At 44.0% G+C, this 15,379-nt stretch overlaps 1 protein-coding gene across 3 annotated transcripts in view; it reads left to right on the top strand.

Annotated features, from left to right (window-relative positions):
* ccdc93 (coiled-coil domain containing 93) overlaps window positions 1-12,559 on the top strand; it is a 28,534-nt gene extending 15,975 nt beyond the window's left edge. For all 3 annotated transcript variants that reach the window (XM_068725228.1, XM_068725229.1, XM_068725226.1), the window contains 6 exons: window positions 816-924; window positions 1,020-1,102; window positions 1,371-1,408; window positions 1,528-1,612; window positions 8,702-8,815; window positions 11,784-12,559. In XM_068725228.1, coding sequence (XP_068581329.1) covers window positions 816-924; window positions 1,020-1,102; window positions 1,371-1,408; window positions 1,528-1,612; window positions 8,702-8,815; window positions 11,784-11,840 — 486 coding nt within the window. In that variant the 3' untranslated portion in view covers window positions 11,841-12,559. The remainder of the gene's footprint in view (window positions 1-815; window positions 925-1,019; window positions 1,103-1,370; window positions 1,409-1,527; window positions 1,613-8,701; window positions 8,816-11,783) is intronic.
* The last annotated feature ends 2,820 nt before the right edge of the window (window positions 12,560-15,379 follow it).

Genomic DNA, 15,379 nt, shown 5'->3' with positions numbered 1-15,379 from the left:
TAACACAAGATTAGATTGTACTGGAGTTATCTCTGTGGGAAATTAGGTCACAGCTGCAGATAAAACTACAGACAAGAATGAGACTAAATTCGAGAGCTGAAAATATTCCAACAAATAAACAGCATATTTATTGTGTCATTAACTGGTTTGTTTGTCCATGTGCAGATCAGCCTTTGTTTTTTTTCAATATCAGATGTAAAGAGTACCGTCATTACTTATTTATAACTGCGTTTGTTTTTGGATTCTCTTCTTAACACCTGATAATTATTTGCAGTTAATATGCAAAAGTCATTCTAATTGCATAATTGCATCCAGACAATACTTGTCTGCATGGGAACACCAACAGTCATGATTTAGACCATCAGGGCACACAAAAACTGACCACTGAAACCAAAATACAGACTTTATTTTAGTGTTGGACTCTGGTGGAAAATAAATAACTTCCGTCAGTCAACAATTGTACTGAAGTAATTGTTTTTTTCTTTAGTATCATTTAATCCCACTCAATGCTTGTGCTCTGCTACATTTCAGGGAGAAGTATTATTTACTTAATTTCATTAAAATCAGAGCTGCAGTTACTTTGCAGATCCAAGTTTTTAAACAAAACCATAAGATAATCATATAAAATATGGGGCATTGTTACAGGTTAACAGCCCATCAGTTAAAAATACAAAAACTATTCAATCAAGTAGTTAAGCATAAGGTTGGCAGTATTCTGTTTTATAAATATTGCTACATAAATTCCACGAGCTTTGGAATTTGAAAAGGTCTCCTCTCTGAGCTGAACCTCTGAGGACTTTCCATTATCTGTTCAGGCTCGGAGGAACCGTGAGATTGCCATCCTGCAGAGGAAGATCGACGAGGTGCCAAGCCGGGCTGAGCTGACCCAGTATCAGAAGAGATTCATCGAACTCTACAGCCAGGGTGGGTTCCTCCTCCATATCCAGTCAAACCAATGTTTGTTCTTAACGTCTTTAAAAAGCAGAAACAAAGACATTAAATCTTCTTGTGACTTTCAGTTTCTGCAACACATAAAGAGACCAAGCAGTTCTTCACACTGTACAACACGTTAGACGACAAGAAGGTTTATCTGGAAAAGGAGGTGAGTCACCACAGCAGCCAATTCTTTGCAACACAGGAAATGATTGCCAATATAATGGCAAGTGCAGGTCAAATTTAGCTTTGAATTTAGAGCTGTCTGTGATTTTAGCAACACTGTCCAGTAGCTGACAAATTAAAAGTAAAATATATATATATATATATATATATATATATATATATATATATATATATATATATATATATATATATATATATATATATATATATATATATATATATGAGAACAAAATGTGCTTTCATTTCTTTAGGTGAATCTGCTGAATTCCATTCATGACAACTTCCACCAGTAAGTATAAATACATATATTTGTAATATGCAGCGCTGATGTATTGGATGGGATAATGTAGCAAAGACTGTCACTGTTTGTTAAGAGAATGAGCTCTAACCTGCTGTCCTGTTGTCCAGGGCCATGTCGTCTTCAGCAGCCAAGGACCAGTTCCTCAGACAGATGGAGCAAATAGTGGAGGGAATCAAACAGAGTCGCATCAAGGTAGAATTCTCTTAAAGGTTTAGTATATTACATTTGTTGGTTGCTGTTTGTAAACACACACATTCAAAGTTGGCCACTCCTCCTCGACTCAACAAGCAAGTGATGAGAGCAGCGATGGTCAAGCGAGCTATAAAGTGAATGAAGAGAGGGAGCGATGTTAGTGAGAACAAAGCAGTGAATCAGTTTCACAGCAGTTAAGTTCCAGCTGCTGTCTGCTGTGTGTGGCTCAGAGCTGCTCTTGATCTAACTGACACACTGCGATTAGTAAAGGGAGACAGAGAGGAGCAGGTGGAACAGTGGAGCACATGCACTTAAAAACACACAGTGATGAAGCAACCTCTTCTCATCCGTCAAATACAGCCACTTTGTATCTGACAGAGCTAAAGTGGGCCTTGTGCCAATGGATGTGATGCTTTTGTCTCAGTATCAGACGCCAAGAGGTTTGACAAAGCACCGGTATTTGACGACCTAAAACTGTTTAGGTATAAGTTTAGTTTATACTAGCAGGAAATAACTTTATTACTGCCTGCGTGTCTTGCGCAAAGGATTTGCAAGTGATTGCAGTTCTTGGTCGTGCACCTCTGAATTTAAAAAATATAGTACACAGCCGTGCACTGTGCTCGCGATCAGAGCTACGGTGCCTCATGGGAGTTTAAACAAAGCTTTACACGTGGGTCCCAAAGGCTATTTGCTGATGCTCAGAAACATTCCAGCATAGCAATATAAGAAGAAAACAGAAACTACAGGCACACACTTCTAGTGGGTCTTAAGTGATTATTGAGAGGAATAGTTAATAGAGAGACCTGTTTGACGGAAAGAGGCTCCCACTAGCCCAACCGTCATCAAAACAACTTCTGTCAGCAGTGCCTGCCTGTATGAAAGAAATGAGCAGGTACTGGTCCAGTCCGTTTTAAGAGTAAGCTTCCCATCGAGGGCTACTCAAAGCTGGAAATCGACGGGATGAGGGAACTGGGCCTGGCTGAACCCCCAGCAGTGGAGCCTTCAGTGGCTTATCACCACCCACACCGTCGCGCTCTCTCTCAGCTTCCTCAAACATCTCTCTGCCTAGTAAAATGGAACACCTCACCGCCTTCATTTTCCAGAGAATATATAAATACGCAGCACAGTCCGTGTGCTCTCTAAATGCAATGGCTCTGCTATCTATGGGGGTGACTGTGGCTGACTGTGGCTAAGTGGAGAGCAGGGCCGCCTTTCAATCACAGGGTCGGTGGTTCGATCCCTGGCTCCTGCTCTACTAGTCTCATGTCAATGTGTCCTTGAGCAAGACACTTAACCCCCCAAAAAATAAATAATAATAATTGCTCCCGTAGCTGCGTCTACGGTGTAGATACTGAATTGTAAGTTGCTTTGGATAAAAGCGTCTGCTAAATGACCGTAATGTAATGTAAATGTAATGTAATGTAATCTACATACTAGGCAGAAATCCTAAAGGAGATGGGCGGGCAGCTGGACTCAGGGGCACCTAACCCGGCTCTATGGGATGAGATTTGTGTGGTTAACGTCTCATCCTACCCTCCTCACAGGGTGCAGTGCAGGGCTGTGATCGTGTAATGGGCCTTGCCGTCTCAGATGATAGGGCTCTGTGGCTAAATCTCTCAGGCAGAGGTTATGGATGCGGCATATGACCCAGCCAAAGGTCTGTTCGGTCCAGCTCTTAAAGAAAACAAAAAAATGAGAAAGACCAGCACCCTGAGGAAACGAGAGGGTAAAGCCTTTGACCAGCCGCAGCAGTTAGGGCAGACAGGGAGGTACCAGACCATATAAGCAGACTAACCAGCAGCCTCGGTCAGAAAACCCCAAACCATGTGGCAAACACTCCTTTGCTGCAGTGGCAGCAAGGAATCCCCCATCCCACCCCGTGGAAGGGAAGAAGAAGCATACGACCTAACCAGCCTTGCTTCTCCCTCTCTTCCTTTTAAAGAAAAGAAAGCGAAATTCTATGAAATAAAAAAATGAAAACATGTCATGGCCCCATGATCCCCTCAGGGGGAGCTCACGCTCCTCAGAGGGAAAGACGCTACCTCCAGGTAAGGAAGGTGACTTCACCGCAGTATGTGTTCAGCCCAGTCACTGCTCCGGCAGACCAGTGGCGAGCATGCGCAGTACACCCATGGGTTTTGTCCACTATTTCTCTGGGATACAGACTACAATTCGCTATGAAACCGCCCAGATTCAATGGTGTGTTAGTTTCAGTAGCCAAGGGAGATTCAACTAGAGTCCTGGAGGACGAAATAGCATCCCTGCTAAACAAACAAGCGATCAGAGCTGTCACGAGCGAACAAGTTCAGCAAGGTTTTCATTCCCATTACTTCCTCATCCTGAAGAAGGGGAGCTCATCCCTCCACCCCATTATAGATCTCTGTGTGTTAAACAGGCACCTTTGCAAATACAAGTTGAGGATGTTAACACACGAAGTGCTCTGTTGCACATCAATCACCAGGACAAATCGAACGACAATCGAACTCTCGGATGCTTATTTTCCCATCGCCATTTATTTTGCCTACCGGAAGTTTCTCAGGTTTGCTTGTCTGGGCAGAGCCTACGAGTACCAAGCCATCCCATTCGGGCTTTCATTAGCCCCAAAGGTGTTTAGCAAGAGTATGGAGGCAGCTCTGTCTCCGTTAAGGAACAGCGGCATCAGAATATTCTCGTACATAGACGACTATCTGATATGCTCCCACTCACGGGAGCAGGCAGTCAGAGATTCCGCTACGGTGATAAATCATCTCACGGATCTTGGGTTCAATATAAACTGGAGAAAGAGTTGAGTAGAACCCACGCAATGTACAGAATACTTGAGTCTCAACATAAACTCCCTCTCTTCGTCATGCTGTTGGAGGCGAGAGTAGCATCTCTTACTCAGTGTCTCTCCCTCTTCCGGCTGGAGAAAGTCATGTCATTCAGACTATGCCTTCGCCTGCTCTGCCTAATGGCTTCAGTGATATCTGTAGTACGTTTGGGGCTCCTACGGATGAGAGATTTTCAGTGCTGGGTCGCGGCATTGCGTGTGTGCTCACGCCGTCACATCGGGTGAAAATGTCACAGGCGTGCGTGGTAGAGCTCTGCCCTTTGGGGGACTTGACGGCTCTCGTGTCAGGTGTCCCACTGGAGGCGGTGTCATCCAGGGTAACCTTCACAATGGATGCCTTCCTATCAGGGTGGGGAGCGACCATGTTGGGCAGAGCAGTGAATGCCACCTGGGACCCGAGGCTGGCTCAGCTCTTGCTCGTGTTTTATGCACTAAAGCTTTTCTGAAATGGTGAAAACAGACAACAGCACTGTGGTAGCGTAAATCAACCACCAAGCCGGCACTCGCTCACTGCAGTTGCACAGGTTGGCTCGGAGGATAATTGTGTGGAGCAGCACCAAGCTCCTGTGCCTTCGAGTAACTCTTGTTGGGTGCAGATCTTCTGTCCCGAGGAAACCCTCTGTACAGAGTGGTGAAGCAAGTTTGGCTGAAATACGGCCAGGCAGATGTAGAGCTCTGTTTTTCTCCCTCTCGGACATAAATGCACCCCTGGGTGTGGATGCGCTGGCCCGCTCCTGGCCTAAACGTGCTGCTCTATGCATTCCACCCCTCTCAGCCTGATGTCTAGCCAGGGAGAGAGAACAGGGCTTGTCAGAATCAGAACCATTTATTTGCTAAGATATGTTGCACATACAAGGAAGAAACATAAAAGGGATGTGCAGGGGAGTGTACCGGTAGGAAATTGTCCTGGGGATGACAGAGTCAGTGGGGGTCCCGGGCTTTGTTGATGAACCCAACTGCAGATGGGAAAAAACTGTTGTGGTGTGAGGTCTTGGTCCTGATGGACCGCAGCCTCCTGCCAGATGGAAGGGGCATGAACTGTTTGTGTCCAGGGTGAGAGGGGTCGGCAACAATCTTTCAATCTTGCAGCCAATCATCCTCTCGGTAGAGCAGCAGTCTGCCCTTGTCCTTGGCAGTGGCTGCAGCGTACCAGACCGTGATGGAGGAGCAGAGGATGGACTCAACGATGGCTGTGTAGAAGTGCACCATCATTGACTTTGGCAGGTTGAACTTCTTCAGCTGCCTCAGGAAGTACATCCTCTGCTGAGCCTTCTTGGGGATGGAGACATGATTTCCCAGCTTCAGTTGCTGCTTCCTGTCAAACAGGAAGTCTGTTATCCACTTTCAGGTGGAGTCGGGCACTAATTCTGATAGCGGTGCTGCGGTGGCCGTCCAAGCATTGGGTAGCAGCAATAATACATCTTCCAGCAGGCAAGCCGTGGCCTCTCCCCATACCAAGGGACCATCTTTCCCAGGCGCGCAGGAAGATCTAGCACCCTCACCCAGACCGGATAGCGCCCAGGCCCCTGGTTGCTCTGTGGGATCTGTTGGTTATGTTGGAGGCCCTCTCTCATCACCCATTTGAGCCTATAGAGGCGGTGGGGATGAAGTTTTTTTCACTTATAACAGTGTTGCTCTTAGTTGCTTCTTTAACCACAGAAAAGCGTGCGATTGACTTACAGGCTTTCGCCCTTCCTGCTTGCAGTTTGCTCCAAGGCTCGCCAAGGTCTGTCCGTGGCCCAACCCGGACTTTGTGCTGAGGTGGTGGAGTCAGCCTACAGATGTCTCACGGTGGAGCTTTCACCTTTTCACCTACATCCGTTCTCCTCAAAGCAAAGGCTTAACACAGTATGCCCGGTGCGAGCACTGCATGTGTATGTGAGTCGATCGGCAGGTTTCAGGAAAAGGGATCAGCTGTTTGTATCCTGGGCCACTGCGCCAGAGGCTGTCCCACTGGATTGTAGAGGCCATATCGCTAGCCTATACAGTTGTAGGGGTTTGCAGCCCCCCAGGGCTTGAGAGCTCATTCCACAAGGAGTATGGCTACTTCATGGGTCCTGTTAAAGGGTGTTTCAGTGCAGGATATTTGTGCTGCAGCAAGCTGGGCTACGCCTCGCACTTTTGTAAGGTTTTACAGGCTTGATGTCTCGGCGCCATCCTTGGCACATGCTGTGCTAGAGGCAAACACACCACAGTCCCTGTGATAATCATCAATCACTAATAACTCAACAATATTTGGCTTCGGGAATTTCATGCAATGTGAGAGTGGTCTATATCTCCCATAGTGAAACATCGAACAACGCTAGAAAAATAACTTTGGGTTACCTATCGTAATCCCCGGTTCTTTGACAACAGAGTGAGGTGTTTCACCGTCACTGACCGATGTGGTGTCATTGGAGCTTCCGTAGTTGGTCACGCTGAGGCGATTCCCATAGTGAAACACCTCACTCTGTTTTCAAAGAACCGGGGATTAAGTTAAGTAACCCAAAGTTTTTGTATGAGTCTATTAGGGGTGTAACGGTTCACAAAATTCTCGGTTCTTTTCAATACAATACAGTGGTGCCATGGTTCGGTACGGCACAGTTCAATACTGCAAAAAAGCAGAAATGCCATCATGAAGTATGTTCTTTTTGACTTTGAACAATGATTGATTAATTTGTGTACAGGAAGCTGCAGCAACTCCAGTTTGTCCTTTAACATGTGGGTGTGCTTCTGTGAAAGAAGGTCACACTCTCTGATCGTTGGAGGAGGCCAGAGATCCGCTGCACTGCCGTTGCTTTCTGAGATGCTAGATTAATGACATCGGCCTATTTGTGTCATACAGTCAGCTAGCTTTGTGTAATCCATGACGTCCGGCCGTCTGTTGTCAGAGCAACAGCGGGAGCTTCGGACATTTGATTCTCTGTTTGGGCTTTTGTTTTCTTTTACAAAGCAGGAATTGTGGTCTGGAGAAATGGGCTCTTTAGTATCACGGGGCTCAATAGCATTAAGCATGTTATTACAACCTGGTTTTCCACTCCAGAGTAGGTCTCATATCCGCGGCTATAAATATACCTTTAGCCCTGTTTGAATCGGTAGGGAGAAGCTGCCTAAACGCTGAAGGGACAGTTTGTAGCGTGTGTGCTGCTGTTGGTTTTCCTGCTAAGCTAATTTAGCGTAGCGTGCCTCTCCCAGAACACACATGCCTCACCAGAGTAGAATGTTTTTCTTCCGAGGTGGGAGTGTCAGACAGCACGTTGTCTGTTACCTGGTGGGAGTGTCAGACAGCACGTTGTCTATTACGTGGTGGAGTGTCAGACAGCACGTTGTCTGTTACGTGGTGGGCGTGTCAGACGGCACGTTGTCTGTTACCTGGTGGGAGTGTCAGACAGCACGTTGTCTGTTACTTGGTGGGAGTGTCAGACAGCACGTTGTCTGTTACGTGGTGGGAGTGTCAGACAGCACGTTGTCTGTTCCGTGGTGGGAGAGTCAGACAGCATGTTGTCTGTTACGTGGTGGGAGTGTCAGACAGCATGTTGTCTGTTACGTGGTGGGAGTGTCAGACAGCATGTTGTCTGTTACATGGTGGGAGTGTCAGACAGCATGTTGTCTGTTACCTGGTGGGAGTGTCAGACAGCACGTTGTCTGTTACGTGGTGGAGTGTCAGACAGCACGTTGTCTGTTACTTGGTGGGAGTGTCAGGCAGCACGTTGTCTGTTACGTGGTGGGCGTGTCAGACAGCACGTCGTCTGTAAGTTGCCATTTTTTAGCGCAGTGGCTCCACCGAGAGAACATTATATTTCCCACAATTTAAGCTTCTGCATTTTCCAAATGCAATAGTATTATTCAAACGTATTGTTCGGTTTGTAATGCGTACCGAATCGTGAGCCTAGTACCAAACGGTATAATACGAATACATGTATTGTTACACCCCTAGAGTCTATGCTTTGTTGTTGTTGTTTTTTTGTTTTTTTCGATAATTCCAGCATAGTATTCCACTTAATACAACTTGGCTTATTTTATTTTATGAATTGTCTCCAATTATTTCTATGTTAATGATAACACTGTACTCACCAGTTAAATGAGGAGATCAGGGAACATGGCAACATTGCTGAACAGAACGTGACAAGAACCACGAGCAGTCAGCTGAAAAGACGGGTGTTGCTGCATAATAAAGCGGAATTATCCAGAGACCAAGTTCCAACAATCTTTCCATAATTTCAACACAAGCTGTCGCAGCATTTGTGTGATCCTTGCTTCCTGTTCATCTGCTTTTCCAGATGGAGAAGAAGAAGCAGGAAAACAAAATGAGGAGAGATCAGCTGAACGACGAGTACCTGGAACTGCTCGACAAGCAGAGGCTATACTTCAAAACTGTCAAGGACTTTAAAGAGGTGAGGAAACAATCACGTATCAGCTTGTGCTTCATTAGTTCTGGATGAACTCAAGGACAAGTAACATCTGAGAGGTGTTGCTGCAGTACAATGAGAGGCAGAACCGACCTGTTTAATAAAAGGAGAATGCAACTACTCAGTTAACATATATTTTAAGGCTAAAAGATGTTAAGTTCAATACATTTGGATCCCAATATTGTTTTGTATTGTATGTTTATTCAAATAATGCCTTTTTGGAATTTGGAAATTGGCAGCAATGTTTTTAGAGCTGTGAGGACCTGTGTGAGAGCAACTTACAAAAAGCACATCGACATTGTTTTTGTAGTTGCTTTCACTGCCAGAAGGGGATAGACACAGGTCCTCACTGTTAAACCTTAGTGTTTTAAATAATAAATCAAATCAAGAACCACCATTTCGCCAGCTAGCTACTAGCTAACAGACAGACATGTTGGTTTTATACGCTCTATAGATGAACTAATATTGATAATTTTCAACTCTCTGCGGACCTTTATCTACCCTTCTGGCAGTACGAGTAAATTACAAAAACACGGTTGAAGTGTGCTTTTGTCAGCCAAGTCCAACCAGCAGGTGATTTTTTTTTTTGTAGTTCCTCATAGCAGAGCTACCTACACCACAAAGTCCTCGTATGTGGTTTTAGGCTATTTTCATATGGCGTCCTCCCAGTCACTGATGGTTAATGGATGTGTATTAGGTCGCCGTATTGTAGCTGCTGAATGTTCCTTATTATCATTCTTTACATTGCTACCAATGCTAAACCGGAAGACCTAATACAATTGCATTCTAACTAGAAGTGAAAATATGGGCAATCCATTGTATTTGTCAAATGACCATAGAATTTATTGGTGAGTGGATATCACATTATTTAAAAAATGAAGGACCACTTCATTAAAGGTGCTCATTGAAATTTAGAGCATATCAATTGCCTCCACATTGCTCTAAACATAGTGACGGCTGAGCCAGCGGCTTCCAACTTACGGTGCTACCAGTGCAAACAATGGCTACAGTGCTGACAGAGCTCACAGTGTTAACCTTTGGGGGAGCAGGAGGTTGGGCGCTGTACTTCCAGTGGCGGAAAGTAACTAGGTACATTTATTCAGGTATTAAGTACAATTTTTATTCAACATTCTACTCCAGTACATTTGAGAGGGAAATATTGGACTTTTACTTCACTTTTATTTATGAGTATATGAAATACAAAGCATTGGTATACAGTAAATGATACCACCCAACAGTATAAAAAATGAATTGGCGCTATTGCATCAGCTACAATATTTAAACCACCCACTTTTATGTGGATGTCCAATGAGTGCTGATGGTAAATGTAGTCAACTGAAGAAATATGTTCCCCTGTCTGTGCTATATTGATCAAGAAAGCTGATCTGTCCCACTGGGGAGATATACCCATATGCATTGTGTTACGTTACACAAGCTCTCATTAAGTCTGATAAATAAACATAAACTCTCAAAACATCAATGAAGGAAATATTTTTCTACCTAAACTTACAAAATCCAACCGTACAGGTTCTGAATTCAAGTTTCTCTATGAGAGGCTTAATGGCCTTGTTGACTCATCATAAAACAAACTTGGACAGAAACCAAATAAACCTCACCAAACACGTCTTGGTTAGTCTTTCCTCTGTTTCTACAATCAGCAACTCTGGTTTGATTGAGCAGCAGACCATGAAATTAGCAAATTATCAAACAGAAATCGCCCCAAAATTGCCCAACTGGTCGTGGTTTACTTTATCTTTGAGATCCTGAAGATGGCCTCAGCACACCTCTGTCCCAGTGGGGAGGAAAACTTGAATGTAACGCACACACGGCTCGCTCTCTCTGGGTTGTCGTCGGCGACAGCATCCAGCAAGAACTGCCCACGCTCACATTCTTTCCAGTAGAATGATTCCAGTTCGCTTGGCATCGGAGGGCAAGTATGTGCTTGCTCTCAGCAGCTCATAATTCTGGAGCTTCCTCACCGACTATGACCTCCCCGCTGCAGCCTCGAGGCGGCCTCTCTCCGGCTGAAAACAGCTGAATATCTGAGTCAGCCAAAATGCTGTAACATGTACGCCAGGGGTCACCAACCTTTCTGAAACTGAGAGCTACTTCAAGGGTACTGAGTAGTACGAAGGGCTACTTGTTTGATACAAACTTCCTGAATAACAAAGTTGCACAGACCACCTTTAATAACAATAATAATATATGTGAAGAGACTGTCTGATCACATGTCAATGTTAATTATTCCTCACAATAATTATTAACAATGATTGTGTATTTTGTTCAAAATCACACCTGTTATATTTTTGTACAAATTGTCATTGTAACCAATTAAATGTAGTTATACAATGGTGACTGGGTCCGCCCACTTAGTGTCAAAATGAAAAACTACCTGCGAGCGACCAGGTGAAAGTTTTGCGAGCAGAAGAGCAGTGATTGGAGTCGCGCGCTAGGGGACGCCCCTCGCGTTCAAAGCATGGTTTTCTCCTCGCAGGCTGCAATTTTACAAGCGTGAGCAGAGATATTCTACGCAGAGTGATGTGAAAGTGCTCGTCAAAGTAAAGTACGCGCACCGCTGTTTAATTTGCACGCGCGGGACCTCTACACACGCACGCGAATGGATTTTTTTTGCGCTCTCGGATTTTATCAGTGATTTGCCTTCATACTAGAGCTATTTTTAGAAAACATGCCTTGCGGGCGACTCACGTGGTCCCTGCGGGCGACCAGGTGCCCACGTCTGATGTACGCTGTTAAATCTACTGTATTCTTGTGGACACTTCTTTTTGCTGTTGTTGAGCACACCGAAACAAATTCCAAATCAATGAATATGTGGTTGATATGGCAATAATTTATCCAATTAGTATCTGTTGACCTGAGATCAACCCCCATGTGTGACAGATGATGATCTAACAGCAATGATGATGTTTTTTTTTTTTGTTGTTTTTTTCACCAGGAGTGTCGCAAGAACGAGATGCTGCTGTCCAAATTGAGAGCGAAAGGAGCCTCTTAGACCCGACCCAACCATTTGATATCGGATTCAAATGAAATATGTAATCTTTATGAGCTAAATTGATCACAGACTAACTGAACATGTATGGAGGTTTTTCTTTTTGTAACATTCCATACTTAGTTTTGTTGTTCTTCTTTATGGCTGATACGGTTTAACACTTCTAACCCTCAACCCCTGACAGAGGCGTACTGGACATTACATTTACACTGGGCTAAATGCAGCTGACTGAAAAACACAAATGCCATTAATTGCTTAAGTCAAAAGAAGCTCTTAAGTGTTTCACATGTTTTGGCCACAATGATCACAAATTACCAACCACTTGCTTACCATCTCGTCAGACCATTCCTCTCAAGAAAGTGTTGCATTTCTAAATTAATTTGTAGGATCCATGTAACCCTATAAATCATGATGGTGTGTTTAATAATATCTGATAAATGTTTTGCTTTGAGACTGTACAAACTGGTAGCTTAAATGTCAAATCTATTCATAAGTGGACTAACGTTTACTTCACACCTTTATAGCTCATATTTCATATGTGGTGTGTGAAGTTTCCTAGTGCAACTTTAAACATCGCTCTTTTTATGTGAAGTTCTTTGCAATGATGCTGTTCTTATGTGCCTCTGAAGTTTGAATTCACCTCATGTCTTAGATTTTCCTTACTATCCAATGACCATGTACAACCAGTATTAAATGAATAAACAAACCAATCTTTCTATTAAGGATTTAAATGCCTTTGCTGTTACTCATTCAGATAGGATGTGTTCCGTCAAACAGCGTGTCCTGATTGAAGGCAGCACACTATCAGAAGTCACATGATGAATCTGTGAAGGAAACATCTTGTGCATCACCAAAGCACTTCAAATCTTCTGTTGGAGATGCATAAGGCGGACAAATGAACACCTGCTCCAACACAGTGACCAGGATTCCCACCAAAGTCCATTTAGCAGCTGCTCTGGAGCTTTCAATCGTATCATAGGATCCTCCTTAAAAGAGAAGAGTACTCCACTCATCGTTGCAATCCTTTAACTATTACTGTTACTGCATTTATTATCATTATCTCCTATTATATCCACTGCTGCTGTTCTCAGTAGTCATCATTTTTCTGTTATTGGTGCTACTGCTGCCATATCCATGCACATATGAATCATTTCTGTCATGTGCATTGAATGTGTTGTAACTCTGGTATGTTTTCATTCTGTACACATGACATCTATCACACTTCTGTCCATCCTGATAGAGGACCACTCCTCTGTTGCTCTCCCTAAGGTCTCTTCCTCTTTTCTCCCTGTTAAAGGTTTTTTGGGGAGTTTTTCCTGTTCTGATGTGAGGGTCAAAGGTCAGAGGATGTTGTATGTGTACAGACTGTAAAGCTCTCTGAGGCAAATTTGTGATTTTGGGCTATACAAAAAAATGAAATGAATTGACATTGTCAGACACATGATAGGCAGTTTAAAAAGAAAAAAAGAAAGATTGATGCAGCAGAATCAGCAAAATCATATTTTTTCCTTCTTGTTAAAACCTGGTGCCTCCATAACCTAAAAGGCAGCTCAACCACCAACACATCTGTTGGAGATTTAGGTGTGTTATGCTTGATACATGTTAAATGGGTTTGCACTTGTATAGCTCTTTTTCACTTCACTTTTCATAACACTACATGTCGTCATTCACTCATTCACACACTGATGCAAGGTGCCACCTGCACATTAGGACTAACTAACCATTTATCCCCACACATACACCAGAGAGCATACTACGGGAGCAACTTGGGTCCCGCTGCTAGTAGCGGCTAATGTAGCCTGGAGCCTCAAGCCTGCAGCAGAGATGAGCAGCAGGCTACAGAGGTAAGATCACTTCTTTCTAACTCCACACCTCTAGATTTTTTTACTATTCAAAATTGTAGTCTTCAGACCCAACCGACGCTTCGCTTCATCACTTGAGCACATTTAGCAGACTTCACTCTGCTCCCTCTGGAGACATTAAAGACTTCATACAGCTTTTTTTCACATGTGTAGTAGAACTCCTCAACACCTGTAACCGACCATGTGTGAAATCAGTGGAGTTGCCCTTCAACAGATGCTGCTGCCCTGTTTTTATGGAATTGTAGGTGTTCAAATTTCCACTTTACACAAAACTTTAGCAAAACTTAAAGAAGAAATACTATTTTTCCTCAATTCATGAACAATAAAGCCCTTGCTCAATTCAATACACTCAGGGGGTTTTACTGTAAAAGCCTTACTTGGTCAAATTGCTCCCGAATGCTGTGCCATTGGTATGTGAATGTTAGTCCTGATGGGCAGGTGGCAGTTTGCATGGCAGCCTCTGCCATCAGTGTATGAATGTGTGTGTGAATGGGTGAATGTTAGAGTGCTTTGAGTGGTCAGAAAAGTAGAAAAGCGCTATATAAATGCATTACCCAACTTTGAATAGATATTGCTGAGTCATTTTGCTGATTTGATGAGCAAAAGTTACATCGTACTTTTAGGACTTCTCATAGCTGGGTTCTAGAGCTTAATCGCTGCAGTTTCATAAAGAAATGGTTTCCCAGTTTGGTCTGGAAGAACTTAACTGGTCCGAACAGAGTCCTGACCTCGACCACATCCTACACCTTTAGAATAAATTGGAACTCTGACTGTGAGTCAGACCTGATCACCCAACATCAGTGTTTGACCTCACTAATGTTTGAGCGGCTGAATGGGAGTAAATCCCTGCAAACTGGTTCAGCATCTGGTGGAAAGCATGAAACCAGAAGAGTGGAGGCTTTAGAGCAGCACGTGAACATGGCTTTGACATGTTCAACCATCACATGGGTTCAGCGTTCAGGTGTCCACATACCTTTGGCCATGTGGTGTATTTGTCAGGCTAGAACATTACAGGCGTTACTTTCCACAAGATCCCTGAACTTGTATATGTGTGTATCAAGCGTGTTCTTCTGCCTCAAAGGGTTTGCCTTCTCCCACTATCAGCCCCGCTCGCTCTCCAATCTGTGATTATGATACTGAACAAACAGTTTGCATGTCTCTCACCCGTCAGAGGCCTGATTGGGCGACATAAAAACATGTTTATGTACGCAGGCTACACCCAAACAGGGAAGTGCGCATTACCGTACTTTTCCCCATCCTTGAGTGGTTGAAGTAAAACTATAAAAGCGGATCAGTTAGCAGATTAACACTGGAGAAGTTCTGTTAGTGGAAATACAACAAGCTACTTTCTGCAGCGGCTTCAGAGAACATCACATGTGTTGAGGCTGTTGTTCGTAGGATTACTGATATGTTACTGATAATGATAGTGTACAGCTGAGTATCTCACTGTGTCACTGTCAGTCAGTGCTTCAGTGTAGAAAGAGGCGTTGAGGAGATAAAAGCAAGAAGTGTGTGTAGAGGGGATGAGCAGACACGGCAGTGAAGCTCAAGTGTTTTTAGAGTTCAACAGAGTAAGAGGGGGCCAACCTGGACCTGCTGGACAGACACACTCACTGGACCCAGGACTTTCAGGGGACATGACCATCGGAAACCGTCGCTTGGTCTGATGGCAGCTATCTG

Source organism: Cebidichthys violaceus, unplaced genomic scaffold, assembly GCF_023349555.1.
Source record: "Cebidichthys violaceus isolate CVI_PGR_0920_01 unplaced genomic scaffold, fCebVio1.0.p SCAF_34, whole genome shotgun sequence".
Classification (NCBI taxonomy): Eukaryota; Metazoa; Chordata; class Actinopteri; order Perciformes; family Stichaeidae; genus Cebidichthys; species Cebidichthys violaceus.
This window is presented reverse-complemented; position numbering and strand designations above follow the sequence as displayed.